Source organism: Rhinolophus hipposideros, assembly GCF_964194185.1.
Source record: "Rhinolophus hipposideros genome assembly, chromosome: 10".
NCBI classification, from domain to species: domain Eukaryota; kingdom Metazoa; phylum Chordata; class Mammalia; order Chiroptera; family Rhinolophidae; genus Rhinolophus; species Rhinolophus hipposideros.
Window position 1 is genome coordinate 44,374,032 of NC_138056.1, and position 14,341 is coordinate 44,388,372.

A 14,341-nucleotide genomic window follows, 5' to 3' on the forward strand; every position below is an offset into this window, starting at 1 on the left:
CTCCCCTCCTTGGAGATTGTAGAGTGCAGTTGAAAGTTCCAACCCTCTAATCACAAAGTTGGTTCCTTTGGCAACAAGTTTCCATCCTTAGGTGACCTAGGGTCTTTCCAAAAGACACCTCATTTACATAACAAAAGACACATTTATGGCTCTCCACACTCAGAGAATTCTAAGGGTTTGGGAGCTCTGTGCTAGGAATGGAACAGGGATGATGACTGAATATATATTTATTATAAAAATCACAATGTCACAGGAGTTAATGTAACTGAGACTCATTGAGACTGAGACTCACTGAGATAACTTGCACAAATTCACAACTTTTAAAAGGCAGGACCACTGGAACCCAGGTCTTCAAGGCTTGAAAGAAGGCAACACAGCATAATGGAAAGAGGAAAAACTTTGGAGGCAGATACCTGAACTTAGTTCTTGCCTTCATTCAAGCTGCAGGACCTAAATTTCTCAGCTTCACTTTTCTCTTCTGTCCAATGAAGAGAAATGCTCTGTAGAAGAGTTCTGAGAATGAAATGAATTGGTGTATATAAAACAGCTGTCATGTAGCACCGAGAAGCACTAGATTTCACCAGCACTCCCCTTCATCACTCCTAGGCCCAGGCTCAGTCATCTTCCCACTGCGTCATGTTGTTCCCAATCCAATATGGGAAATCAGGCAGGGTCACCAATAACTACTTGTATAATAGAATAGAGAAAGCAGTAAGTAATGTACAAGCTCATGAGTTTTACTAGGAGGGTCAAGCAAGACTTCATGAAGGCAGCAAAATAAATCTGGACTTGAAATGTTTCGTCACATTTCAAGAGATGGGAAATAGATAGGAGACTCCCAATATTCCATGACTAGTAACTAGATAGGCTGTAGGGAGGAATGATGGATGTGTAAGTATTTTGTAGACTAAAGGTCTGCCCAGTGTGTGAAATGGGGTTATTCGGGCCATGCCTATGTGCTAGGTTCTAGGCTAGTCCCATCCCTGTAGTACCTGACCTTACTTACACTCCATGCTGAGGCTGGACTGAGTCCTCCCTCCTCGGGCTCCCCACTGCCATCTGGTGGTCATGAGGAGCCCAGGCCCCAGCTGGAGGGGCTCACCAAGGCTGCGTCTCTTCAGAAGGGATGGTAATGATAGTGGAGATGTGTGGCAGGGAGGGCAGTGAAGTCTATGGGCAGCCCTACTTCCACCTTCTGGAAAAATTCATATGAGAAGGAAAGGCCCAATATCTTGCCTTCAGCTCCTCAGACCGGCTGGGATTCTATTTTTAACCAGCACTGTCCTGGTTGACAGCTTGGAAACACCTTCTCTCTCCTTTTCTCTTTCCTCCTGCCTCTTGTAGCCCAGAGCACCGTTGGAAGGATGGATGGGAGCTGCTTCAGCAATGGTAAACAGAAGACCCACTCTCCTTTCTCACTGTCCTTTGCTCCATCAGGTCTTTGTTCAGTGTAGTTAGTGGGTGGATTTTAGAGGTATTATTAGCTGTGAAGCTAATGAGGCTTAAATTTCCAGGCTCCTCACTTGCACAGGCCTCTTCCAAGGGCCTAGTCAGTGTGCTAGCAATTTTATATCTGTAATTTTATATTCCTTTTCTTTAAAAAGGACTTCAAATGTTATAAGCTCCAGGTGCCACAAAACTTGGCTACCCCTTGATATGTATGGCTACTTTCCCATCTCTAGCTCAGCGTCTACTTCAATAGGGTTATTTCTGTCTTGCTCTAATTTACTGTATGATCTTGAGCAGTTTTCTTTCCTGCTCTGGGTCTCAGTTTGCCCATCTGTTACAAGATGATGTCAAAGAACCCCTCTCCCAACATACCATACCTTTGATAAGCCATGTATGTTCCCTTGGTGAGGTCATCTGTTTTTCCCTGTTTGTCGTGTATATGGAGTGATGTTTTTGTTTCTTCCTCTCTCTGGGGCTGGATCAATCTTACAGTCAAGAGGGAGGCTGAGCTATGGGACTCCTATTCAGGTCCAGCCTCCTCCCCCCGACACCCGCCACCTTGCCCACACACCCTTTGTCATTGCTGGCCAGTAGGGATGCTTCTATGGGGCAGAAGCTTGACCAGGTTCTGCTACTAGAGAAGAATGCATTTAAAAGGTCCTAGCTTTTAATTAACTTCTGTACCTTCTGTATATCTGTCATGATCTGATCTCTAATTTTTCAAATACACATTGAATAAACTGAGTCTCATTATACAGTTCTTCTTTTATTTTGTCATTAAAATTTTAATAAGCATCTATTAACATGAGTATAGTACCATAACAATGGCATCACTTTAGGAAAATGTGCTCAGGACTCATGACGTATTATGGATATTCCACTTCTCATCCTCACCCCTATTCTCAGTTACTATGACACTGGTGTGTAGGTGGGTCTGGGATGACAACCCAGAGAGAATACACACAGCCTCATCTAGCTTCAGATCATGGGCTTTCTGGCAGGGGGTCGTACTGTGTATGAACTGACAGGAAAGATCACAAAACCCCATGCCGTCTCACCTGCCCCCCAAAAGTCCAGAAAGGAAGTTTAGGAGGAAGCCAAGCCATTTATTATTTCTTGAAGAGGTCAGGTGAGGGAGGAGGGGGCGGGGGCATAGTATTTAACTGGAAAGGAATGAAGGGACTTTTCAGTGCAAACCAGCCTTTTGGTCAGGGATGTGTGAGATGAGGATGGTATTTCCAGTGCTGATTCGGGAAGGGCACTGTGAGGTCAAACTGGGGGCAGCCTGGAGCATCTCAGGAGTCAGCCCCATGCCAGGCTCCTATAACAATTAGTGTCGTTCCTCTATGTGTATGAGAGGCAAGTCACCCATCAGAGCTGCCACTGTGGAGGAATAATCCACAGCTAGGGACGCTGTGCCTGGGTATGTCCAAAGTCAGTGCCATTTCGATGTGCCATGTCAAGAATGCGCCTCGTTTCTTGTGTGGGGGTTTGGTTTATTTCCTGTGCATTGGGTTTAATCCACGATATCGGGTGTCAGTATCTTGTGTCAGTTTTGGTCTGTGTCTCTTGTGTGTCTGGATGGGTCAGTGCTTGTAGGAATTGGTCTGTCCTGCCTCAGTCCCCACCCTGCCCCCACCCCTCAGCCAGGCCCCAGTGTGCTGATGGTGGTGTAGCTCAGCCTGGACAGTGAAGCAATGGAGGGGGTGGGAGGGTCCTCGTCTGGAAGAGGCCTGGGGCGAGCTCGTGGCGGCCGGGGGCAGCAGCGGGCGCAAGTATCGAGACAGGCCTGGCGAAAGCGACGGTGCATGAAGCAGTAGACCAGGGGGTTCACACAGGCCGAGGCATAGCTCAGCAAATGGATGAAAGAGATGGGAGCACCTGAAAGTGCGCGGTGGGCGCCAGGGCCATCAAAGGCGCGCCAAGTGTTGGCGCTGTACACTGGCAACCAACAGAGGAAGAAAAGCACGACGATCACTAGCAACATGCGCACCACGCGCTTCTTCGCCAACAGCTTGGCTTGGGCAGGCCGGGGGCCGCATCCTGTCCCGGGAGAGGGCGCCGTCAGCGCTGACAGCTCCAGCGCAGGCCGGGAACGCGGAAGCTGCACGTAACAGCCATCGCCATCCTCGCCAGCCATGCGGGTCTCCGGCCGGCAACGCGCGTTTAGATGAGCAGGACCTGAGCACAGAGGGTGGGCGCTCAGAGCAGATGGCAATCCTCTCCACCTCCAGCCCAACCCCACCTAGCCTGACCCCCATTTCTAGCCTCTCTTCTGACTCCTTTTCGCCCCACCCACCTAGGCCCTGCCCCTTTCCAAAGCCCCGCCCCTTCCGGATTCCACCCACCTGTCCCCGCCCCACCTGGCTGCCCTCCTGGGCTTCGGACTCGGCTGTGGCTCTCGCTGTCACTGTCACCGTCAAAGCGAAGCCCTAAGTAGAGCTCGCGGGAGATAAGCCCGTAGGCCACCGCCATAACCACACCCGGGATGAAGAACAAGAGCAGAAGCAGCAGTACCGACCTGGAGGCAGAGCACAGGCCAACCATGCGGCTCTCTGTCAGCTATAATGACAGGTGGGGGGAGAGCCAAGGACTGATGTTTCCAGGGTTGGTGATCAGGCCCTTGAGGCACGTGTAGGATTTGGACTTGCTGCTGGGAAGGGCTGGAAAACTGCAGAGGGTCCCCAAATAGGAATCTTGGGGTGGTGGGTGCGGAAAGGGAATTGGAGTGGTAATTCTTGGGGCAGCGAAAGGAAGATTCTTGGGAATGATTCTAAGCAGGTGACGGAGATGGAGAAGGGAATTTCCAGGTGTAGGTAAGGGGCACCCTCACCAGGTTTGGCGAACCCGCGCACTGGGCCAGCGATGCACGCACTGCAGCACACGGGGCCCCGCTGGCTGCACAACGGTGTACACGGGATAGGGCACCATGAGCAGTCCAGACAGCATCCACGTGGCGACGATCACACGAGCTGCATGGGAGCGCGTCTGCCACACTCGAGCCTGCAGTGGTCGGCAGATAGCGCTGTACCGCTCCAGGGCGATGGCCACGAGGCTCAGTGTGGACACACTCACAGACACCCCTAAGCAAGGGAAGGGGAAAGGGTCACCTAGGAAACTTGTACTACACATTCGCCAGTGTCACATTCCCACCCCCTACCAGGAAACACCCTAAGTTCTGCCAAGGACTTTAGAAGAGGAGAGGGGCAGGGGGGCAGGGTGGTAGTCTCACCTACCCATGAGGTAGGCAACTGCCTTGCAGACGACTGTGCCAAAGATGAATGTACCCATGAGATTGGGCAGGAGGGTGAAGGGCATGCAGGCCACAGCCAACAGGAGGTCGCTGACCGCCAGAGAGAGCAGGAAGGCGTTGGTGACGGTCCTCAGGCGGCGGCTCAGTCCCAGGACCACAATGATGAGCACATTTCCTCCAACACTCATCAGAAAGATCACTGCATAAAGGGTGACTCTAATGGCCAGCTCCAATTCTGAGTAGGAAAAGGGAGAGGTGATAATAGGGGGTCTGGCCTCCACTCAGCCAGATCCTCCAATCCCACTTATCCCCAACCCCCACTACCCAGCCAGATGCTCTGCTTTCCAAGAACACCACCCCCCCCCCTCAGTAAATGGTGAACTTGAATTCCTTGCCCTTCTAACCCTTTGGGGCTCAGTTAAATTGGCTTAACTCGACCCTTCCTTAAGACAGCCTGTCTCTAGATATAGAGAACAAACTTATGATTGCTATATGGGAGGGGGGTGAAGGATGGGTGAGAAAGGTGAAGGAATTAGGAAGTACAAACTGGTAGTCACAAATAGTCCTGAAGATGTCAAATACAGTAGGGGGACTATAATCACTAATGTAAAGATTATATAGGGAGTCAGGTGGGTACTGGACTTATGGGGGGATCACTTCATATATATTATATAAATGCCTAATCACTGCACTGTACACCTGATACTTATATAAAATAATACTGAATGTTATATATATATATATAGTCACAGGATGTAAAGTACGACATAGGGAATATAGTCAATGGTATTATAATAGCTATGTACGATATCAGATAGGTAGTAGACTTGGTGGGGTTATCACTTTGTGAAGGGTGTAAATGTCTAATCATTATGTTGTTTTGTACATTGAAACTAATAAAAAAAAATAGAGAGGTTATCCAACTAGTCTTAACCAAATCATATGAATCCTTGAAAAGTCAACAGTTTTTCCTGGTTTCGCAGCAGAAGAGGAACTTCAGGAAATTTGCTTGTCAAATGACCCCCAGCAATCTCTAGGCAGCAATACCCTGTTGCTGGCTTGAGATGGCTGGGGCCATATGACAAGGAATGAGGGTGGCTGTGGCTCACTGGAAGATGGAGAAGGGCACAGAGCAAGTACCTGAGAATGGCCTCTAGATGAGAACAGTCTCTGGCTGACATCCAGCAAGAAAATAGGGACTTCAGTCCTACAACCACAAGAAACTGGATTCTGCTAATGACAAGAATGAGTTTGGAAGCAGATTTTCCCCCAGAACCGAGACTTATGGCCTACAAGTCTGTGAGCTAATAAATGTATGTTTTAAGACACACACATACACACACACACACACACACACAGAAAAAGAAAAAAAAAAGCCTGTTTCTTCTCAAGCTTTACTACAAATCTTTCCTATTCTTTGCAGCCAAACTTCTTGAAAGGATTATTTGCATCTTTTCATTCACTTCTCAACCCATTACAATCCAGTGCCCCATCTGACCGCCCATCACTGTTAGGACACTTCTTCCCAAGGTCACTGAGCTTTAACTGCTAAATCCAAAGGCCTCTTCTCAGCCTATTCTACTTAACCGGGTTGGCCCAGGCACCCCCTGGTCTGATCCTGGGGTCCGCCCAGGTCACCCCGGCACCCCTTCCCCCCCTGGGGACAGGTCAGATCATGTCCTTAATTGTCTAAAAAAACCACCTGCACCTACTCTCCGCTGTCTAAAACCCATCAGCATGTCATTCAGGTTCTCTGAGACTGCCCTGTTCCTGCTTCTCCCTCCTCCCTGTGATGCACCCTCTCAAGCTGCTGGATGACTCAGTTTCTTGAAGGCATCATGTGCACTCATGACTTCCTCTCTAGCTCATGTTGGTTTCTCAGTCCGGGATGCTCTTCACCACCCTCCTCCCCACCCCCGCCTCCTGTCACAAACTTGTTGTCTGTATCTGGTGCATTCCAATTTACCCTTGTCCTTAAGACTCAGATCAAATGCCCCCTTTTCTGTAAGGCCTTTCTGGACATCTCATTTGGAGTTAATCTCCCCTTCTTCTGACCCATGCATGTTCCTTACACATTCGTTAGAACCTTTTTTACTTTCTGCCTTGTATTTTAATGATCTCCAAACATTCATTCTCACTCACCAAACATTTATAGAGGATTCCCTTTATGCCAGGCACTGGGGACAGAGAAGAACATGAAAAGGAGGGAAAATCAGATATATAAACAGACAATGACCACACAGTGTGATAAGGAGTGAGGTTGAGGAATACACAGAGTGCTGTGGAAGTCACAGGAGGGACACTAGGTTTGCTGGTCTAGACAGAGGGCCGACCCCAGATGGGATTTGCATCACCATCTATTGGGAGATGGATACATCTTTGGGCCTCTATATCACAGCAAAGCAGATCCAGACAAAACTGAATTGAACTAAACTGGCCTAGTTACCCACATCCATGGCCTCAGCATGAGGGAAACTAGAGCTTGAAGGGAGAAAAGACAGAGCCTTCCTGGTTGGGGGTAGAGAAGGGCCCAGAAGTGCAATTTCCTCTTCCACAGCCCCCCTATATATTGGCTTATTTTTGCCTTACCCCCCAAATTAAACTGTTTTCTCATAAAAATAACCAACTAATTCAGAAGCTGTCATAGCCATCAAGTAAATGCTATTTACAAGAGATCCCTGAACTGAACCCAGCAGTGACATAATTTACTCAAAGCACACAATAAGTAAGGGGCAGAATCAGAATAGAAGCCAAATCTCCACATCTGTGAAATGCTTTGCCTGCTACTGCTCCCACACTCCTCTGTCATTCATCATGCTGCCTCCTTTTCCCAATCAAATCTCAATCTCAGTGCCTCTTCCTTCCTCTGTTCTCTATCATGGTATTTCTCACTGTGTTATGATGACGTTTAATTCTCTATCTCCCTCACTAGACTATGAGCTTCTTGAGGATGAGGGCAATGTCCATCTCGTTCTCCAGCATATCCCTAGCACTTGGCATAATGTCCCACACATAGGTGTTACCACATGCTTGTTAATGAATCTGGAATGAATCTCTGTCACTCGGCACACAAGTGCACCTGCTTTGTTCTTCCTCATTCACCCTTCATCGCTGTGCCTCTAAAGCTTGAGACTGTCCTCTCCTCTCTGCCTCTGTCTTGTTGAGACAGAAGTTATATGCAAGTATGTGTGAACAGTATTTAAGTGAGTATGGATGTGGGAAGTTAACGTGTTAAGATGTTAAGTGAGATGTTAATCTGAGTGAAATAACTGAGCACCTGAGTGAATATTTGAATCTTTGGGGGTGGTATCTGAATGTGTGACAGTAATATCTAGAGAAGGATTACTTAAGTGAGCATGGGTAATATCAGATTGTGTGTGGATAATAATAAAATGAAAGTGAGTGTGTTTGATGAATGAGTAAATCTAAATGATGTGGGCAATATTAATGTGAGTGTGGATGACATCTGTTCTTCTGTGGGTAGAATCTGAGTGAACATGGGTAGCACTCAAGTCTGTGTGGATTATGTAGAACAGCGTGGGTAACATCCAAATTTCTACTGGTAACACTGGAGTGAGCCTGGATAACAAGCACTTGTGAGAGTAATATCTGAGTGAGCATGGCTAGCAGAGCCTTTGTGGGTAACTTCTGACAGCCTGTGTAATATCCCACTGTGTGTAGGTAACAACGGCCAGATAAGAGGCCAATTCTTATACCTGTGCTTTGAGTCCCTTATATTCTGCTTTCTTAGGGTCCCTTACTCTATTGACTATCCCTGCTATCTTCTGCATGTTTGACCCTCTTGGATTTTCTTGCGTCTGTCTGGCATTTAAATATTGGTCTTTTTCAGGGTCCTATCTCAGGACCTCTTTTATTTTCATCCTACACAATCTTTGTATAATTTTATCTATTCCCTCCCTCTTCCATTACCTCCTCTAGGCAAAGACCTTTCAATTCTATATTTCTAGCTCATACCTCACCCTTAGGTTCCAAACCCCTGTGTTTAATAATTTACTGGGTGACCTCACCTAAGTATCTCACCAGCATTTAAGCTCAGTGTGTTCCAAATCGAATTTATTATCTATTCTTTCAAATCTGTTTCTGTTCCTTTGTTATCCTTCTCATTATATAGCACCAACATCTATCCAATTGTCCAAGCCAGAAACCTGGATGTTATCCCTTGACCTCTTCCTCCCTCTCCATTTCTTATAAATAGCTTAATTCTGTTGATTCCAGAAGTGCCTCTCAAACATCCACTTCTCTCCATCCCTACTGCCAGTAACTTAGTCTAAGCCAGTATCATCTTTCCCCAGAACCAGTGTAATAATAGCTTTCTAAAGTGTCCACCCACCCCCATCCCCCTTCTTTACATGTCTTGTCCTCCAATCCATCCTCTACACTACAGAATGAATCCTGGCAGTACCACTGAAACTTCCAGTAGTTCCATTGTATATGTTTCAGGCATTCAGAAACTATGACACACTGAACAAAAGTGCCATGGTTTTACACTTTGAGCTTTTACACATACTATTCCTCTTCTGGGAGTGCTTTTTTCCTTTTTTCCCTTTTCTGCCATTCATTTGGCTGGCTTTCTTTCATCCTTTTTATTTTTATTCAGTTCATACTTTGCCTCCTCGGGAGGCTAACTGATTTCCCAACGATAGGCTAGGCTAGAGGTGCTCCTCTTCTGGGTTCCCACAGCTCTCTCAAGGCACTTTGTGCTGCAATTCCTTACTTACTTGTCTGTCTCATTCACTAAACTGTGAGCTCCATGAAATAGGAACTGTGTCAGTTTTGGTGCCTAGCACAATCCCTGGTTCAATAAACATTTGTTGAATAAAATAAAAATCTAAGTGAGAGTCTGTAACAACTGGTATGAGAAAGCATGCAGTATTTTGTGGGGTACAAAGTGCTTGAATTATAATTTATTCCCACTTTCCCTTTTTGGGATTGGCATAATTTCCTTCTGCTTAACGTATTTCCTCTCCTGGAATCCCACTTCTTCCTCGTCTGCATAATAAACTCCAACTTCAAGACCCAGCTCCCAGATTCCCTCTGTGAAGTTCTTGAATCCATTTGGGTGCCCACAGTTCAGACCCTTTTGTGGGTCTTCCCATGCTGACTGTGATTTTTCTATTGTTTTTTTGTCTCCTCTCTGCACTTGACTATGGGCAGACGAGGGTCCAGACTGGGTCTAGTTCATCCCTATGTCCCCATGGACTACAATAGCAGTTGCCCAGGAAACATTTAGGGAAAGGAAACGTACAGGAAGTAGAAAATATATAACTTGAGCTGGGTCATCAAGAAAATGCAGATGTTGGCTGATGGGAAGAGTGAAAGTTGTTTTGGGGACTCGGTGAGTGGAAGTAGTCTGAAGGGGTGGTGGCGGCACAAAGTGATGGGGTGATGCAGGGGCCAGCCGGCTCTAGGATGGTGAAACCTAAGGAGAGGCAGTCTGGAGGGGAGGCTTGGAAGGGACTTGGAGACGTTACTTGGTGACAGAGAAGAGAGAGAGTTCAGACCTTGAGAAGAATTCCATGTTGGGAGGCAGGAAGATTTGAGGACCAGTGAAATGGAGACAGGCTGCTCTACCGAGCAGCACCCAGCCTAATTCAAGTTTGACAATCGCTTCGGGGAAGATTGGGGGTTGGGGTTGGGGACACAGGAGATTATAACTCTAACTTCCCACTCAGGCCTTCCAGACTGCTCCTTTCCCTAAACAGCCCCTTTCTTTTCCCCAATCTTGCCTTCTCTTCTTTCTTTCTTTCCCCATTGTGGCTCTGTGAACTGGATGTAAAGGCAAAAGAGAGACCTAGAAGGATTAACTCCCCACCCTCTGTGTATTGGGGAAGGGACTGTGTTTGGGGGGTGACTAGAAGCTCCGGGTATGACCCGGGAGCCAGGGTGTGTAGGGTTTCTCACCAGGCAGTGTGAGCTGGGATGGAGTTTTATGAGCTGAGGGGGACAAATGTCTTCCTCAGGGGAGCTGTTTGGGGACTGAGGGAGTGCCCTGAGGGCATGGTGTGGGTGTTTGAGGAGGCAATGTGTAGGCAGGGGGATCCTCTATTCGTGTCATGGGGTGCAGTGAGAAGGAGCTTGTGGAGGGGGCTTAGGGAGGCACCCACCTCGTGTCCCGGCTTCGCGGATGCGAGGGGGCTCGCAGCTGAGGTTGCCAGTACCGCTGCTGTTGAGGAGGGGGACCCCCGGGCGGCACAGGGAAGCCCCTGGCCCGGGTCCGGATCCCGGCACGCTCCGGTTCAGCTTGAGCAGCTCCATGGCCCTGGCCCAGCCGCCCCCCCCCCCCCTTAGCTCCTCCGGGCGGGCTCCCGCGGCGGCTCCACCTGCACGCGCTGAGATTCCGCGGAGGCGCCCGCCTCGCCTGGTCCCGCCCCCAACCTTGGCTCCTGCTCTCAGCTTTTCCGCGGTGCGCCCCGCCTGGGCTCGGGTCCCCCCAGCTCCGGGCCTCGGCTGTCCTGCCAGGTGATCTCCGCCCCCCTCCCCGCTCAGGACTTGCCCCCTGAGTGACTGTCCTCCAGGCTTGAGCCCTCCGTACCCTAAAATAAATCTCTCCGTTCTTCTTTTAGAGATTTTCTTCCCGCCCACTCCCCTTCACTACAGTCTCCGCCCCCGGGGAATGAGAGGGGAGAGAGAGAGAGAGAGAGAGAGAGAGAGAGAGAGAGAGAGAGAGAGAGAGAGAGAGAACCGAGATGGAAGGGTGGGGTGGGGCTTGGGGGTGGATGTAGAGATGGGGAGGTTGTCAAGAGGTAGGTTTCGGGGGGGAAGGGTAAGAGGGGTGGGGTAGGGCGGGGCTGCTGCCGTGAGGTTTAGCATCTTTCCCTGGAGTGTCCGTGGACGTGGAGCCGGGGGCCGCGTGCGAGGTCACTGGCTTCGGCGCAGATGACTTAGCTCACAGCGAACGCTGCAGTTACCACACTGTGCCGCAGTGGCCGCAGTGACCGCGGTGCTCTCGTTCCCGTAGTTCCCTACAGCTCCTCGCCTCGTCCTGCCTCAGGCCCAACACCCAGCCTTCCACCCAAAGCTGCCAAGGAACCCTCAGCAGCATGCGAGGATGGGGCGGGAGAGGCAGCATTTGACCACGGGGAACCCTGGCGGGGGAAACGGCTGCCGGGAGGAAGAGTCTGACTTGGGTGTTGAGGAGTCTGGGGGTGGGGGGTGGGGGTTGAGAACTACCTAGGATAAACGGGGGTGGAGTGGGGTGAGGGTTGGGGGTATGGTTCTGGGGCCCTGCGTAGGCATAAGAGGGCAGGAGGCTGCTGGTTTTCTTCGTGGTCTCCAGGCAGCGCCCACCGTCACCCGACACACCGACGCTCCCTGTTTGCTCTCCACGCAGGTGGAACAGCTTGTGTGGGGCGTCAGGTTCCCACGGGAGGGGCCAGAAGGGGGCTGGGTCACTGGGGTGCAGCGGAAACAAAGCTGTTGAGAGCATGCGCAGGACTGAATCGGATTCAGCTCCTTGGGCTGGACTTGCCTCCTCTAATATTTTAGCCCAAAGGGCAGATTAGACAGGGGATGAGGTCTGAGTTTGCGGGGAATTCAGAGAGCCCTATCCAGTCTTTTGGAAAGGACCTGGTCCGCCTAGGGCTGAGTTTCAAGGGGCTGGGCGGTTAAGGAGGATTTAAGCCTGAGGTGGGTGGGGATGTCGTCACCTGCTTCACCCCCTCTACCCCCACCACACACACTTTCCTCCTGGCACTGCCTGCCTTTCCCATCAGAGAGTCCTGGACCAGAGGATCCTGATTTGCTGTTTGTTCAGCTCCAGCACAGGTGGGGCCTCAGATAACATGCTGGACTTTTCCCACATTGGATGACGGTAGAGTGTGGAGGTTGGGGGAGCAAAGCAAATGTAGGGGAGAGAGGAGTGGAAATAGAGGTCGATGGGCATTCATTTATTCAGCAAGGTATATGCCAGGTATAAGGCTGTGTACTAGTCGTTCCATGCAGTCTGTGCGTGAGTAGCTTCCACTCTAGTGGGGCAGGGAGGAGGGGAGAGAATGACAAGTAAGCCAATGATTAGAAGGTATGGTCCACCAAGATTACAACATACAACATCGACCAAAATGCACTAAACAGAAATTTAGGGACCATCCTGGATGCCTTACTGTCTTATGCGTCTTCATCGCTGTGGTGGAGGCTGTGAGGAAAAGCCCAGACTCTTCAGAAATGAACGATTTATTCTCCAGCTGCCGAGAAGGCTGTTGGAAAGCAGCCCTCAACTGTCAGCCCCTTCAGGAGTTGCCTGAACGGAAGAAAGTCGACTCATCCAAAGTCATGTTCCCTTTCTGGGGCATCCTGCAACCCATGACTGATGAGTAGAGAGGTATAAAAGTTCAGTCCCCTCACCCCGGCAGAGAGCAACTCTGAAAGCTCTTCACAGCTCCTCCTGGAGTTGACTGAGGCCTTTGTTGAGACTGAATTACCGCTCAGTTTCTCCCTTTGTCCAGTCCTCCTTTCACCCTCTCTCTCCCACAGGTGTTGACTCGAAGAGCACTCCTTAGTAAACATCCTCCACAGTAATCTCTGTGGTAGAGTCCACTTCCTGGGAACACCACTGCCTCACTCCCATATTTAATCAATCATGAAGCCCCGTTGGTTTTAGCTACTGAGTGTTCCTTGAATCCGTCTGCTTGTATCTCTACTGATATCACCCCACTATTTCTTGCACTACTTTCTAAGCTTCCTAAGTGGTCTACCTCATTTTACTGATGCCTCCTGATATCCATCCTCCATTTTATAGCCAGAAGGAAGCGATCAGAATACAAATCTGATCATGTCACTCTTCTGACCTCTACTTTTGGCATAGAGAAAACCTGTAAAGAGAGTTTTTGAAGCCTGCATGGCTTGGCTCCTCCGGACCTCCCTAACCACCTGATTCCAAGTCACTGTGCTTCTTGTTCTCTCTGCTGTAGACACCTGGTCTTCCTATAGTCTTTATTTATTTATTTATTTATTTATTTTTTTTGGTATGTGTCCTCCAATTACATGGCTTTTGCACATGTTCTCTAGAGGCTTTTCTTCCTTATCTAATTAATTCTCACTCATCCTTCTGATCTCAGCTCAAGGTCCCAGCATTTCTCAGGGGTGTTTTTCCTGGCTTCCTTCCGATGATAGGTAGAATTATAAGATGACCACCAATGACTCCTGTATAATCTTCTATAATCTCACTCTTGTATAATCTTCCCTGAGTGTGGGTGTGAATATGAGGAGATACTGTGAATACGAGGAGATACTACTCCCATGGTTATGTCATATGGCAAAAGGAATTTTGCAGATGTCATTAATGTTACTAATCAGTTGACCTCAAGATAGAGAGGTTATCCAACTAGTCTTAACCAAACCACATGAATCCTTTAAAAAACAATAGTTTTTTTCTGGTTGGAAGCAGAAGAGGAACTTCGAGAAATTTGAAGAATGAGATTCAATATGCTTGCTGGCTTGAAGATGGCTGGGGCCAGATGGCAAGGAATAAGGGTGGCTGTGGCTTGCTGGATAATGGAGAAGGACACAGAGCAAGTAAATACCTGAGAATGGCCTCTAGCTGAGACACTCTCTAGCTGACATCCAGCAAGAAAATAGGGACTTCAGTGCTACAACCACAAGAAATTGGATTCTGCTAATGAC

At 48.9% G+C, this 14,341-nt stretch overlaps 1 protein-coding gene across 1 annotated transcript; it reads right to left on the reverse strand.

Annotated features, from left to right (window-relative positions):
- Positions 1-2,194: 2,194 nt before the first annotated feature.
- Positions 2,195-11,070, reverse strand: CCKBR (cholecystokinin B receptor). Its single transcript, XM_081062645.1, has 5 exons — positions 10,828-11,070; positions 4,686-4,937; positions 4,283-4,532; positions 3,813-3,970; positions 2,195-3,630 (listed from the first exon to the last, which is right to left on the reverse strand). Exons 1-5 carry the CDS (start codon positions 10,976-10,978, stop codon positions 3,092-3,094), a joined length of 1,350 nt encoding a protein of 449 aa, XP_080918771.1. The 5' UTR covers positions 10,979-11,070; the 3' UTR covers positions 2,195-3,091.
- Between the last annotated feature and the right edge of the window lie 3,271 nt (positions 11,071-14,341).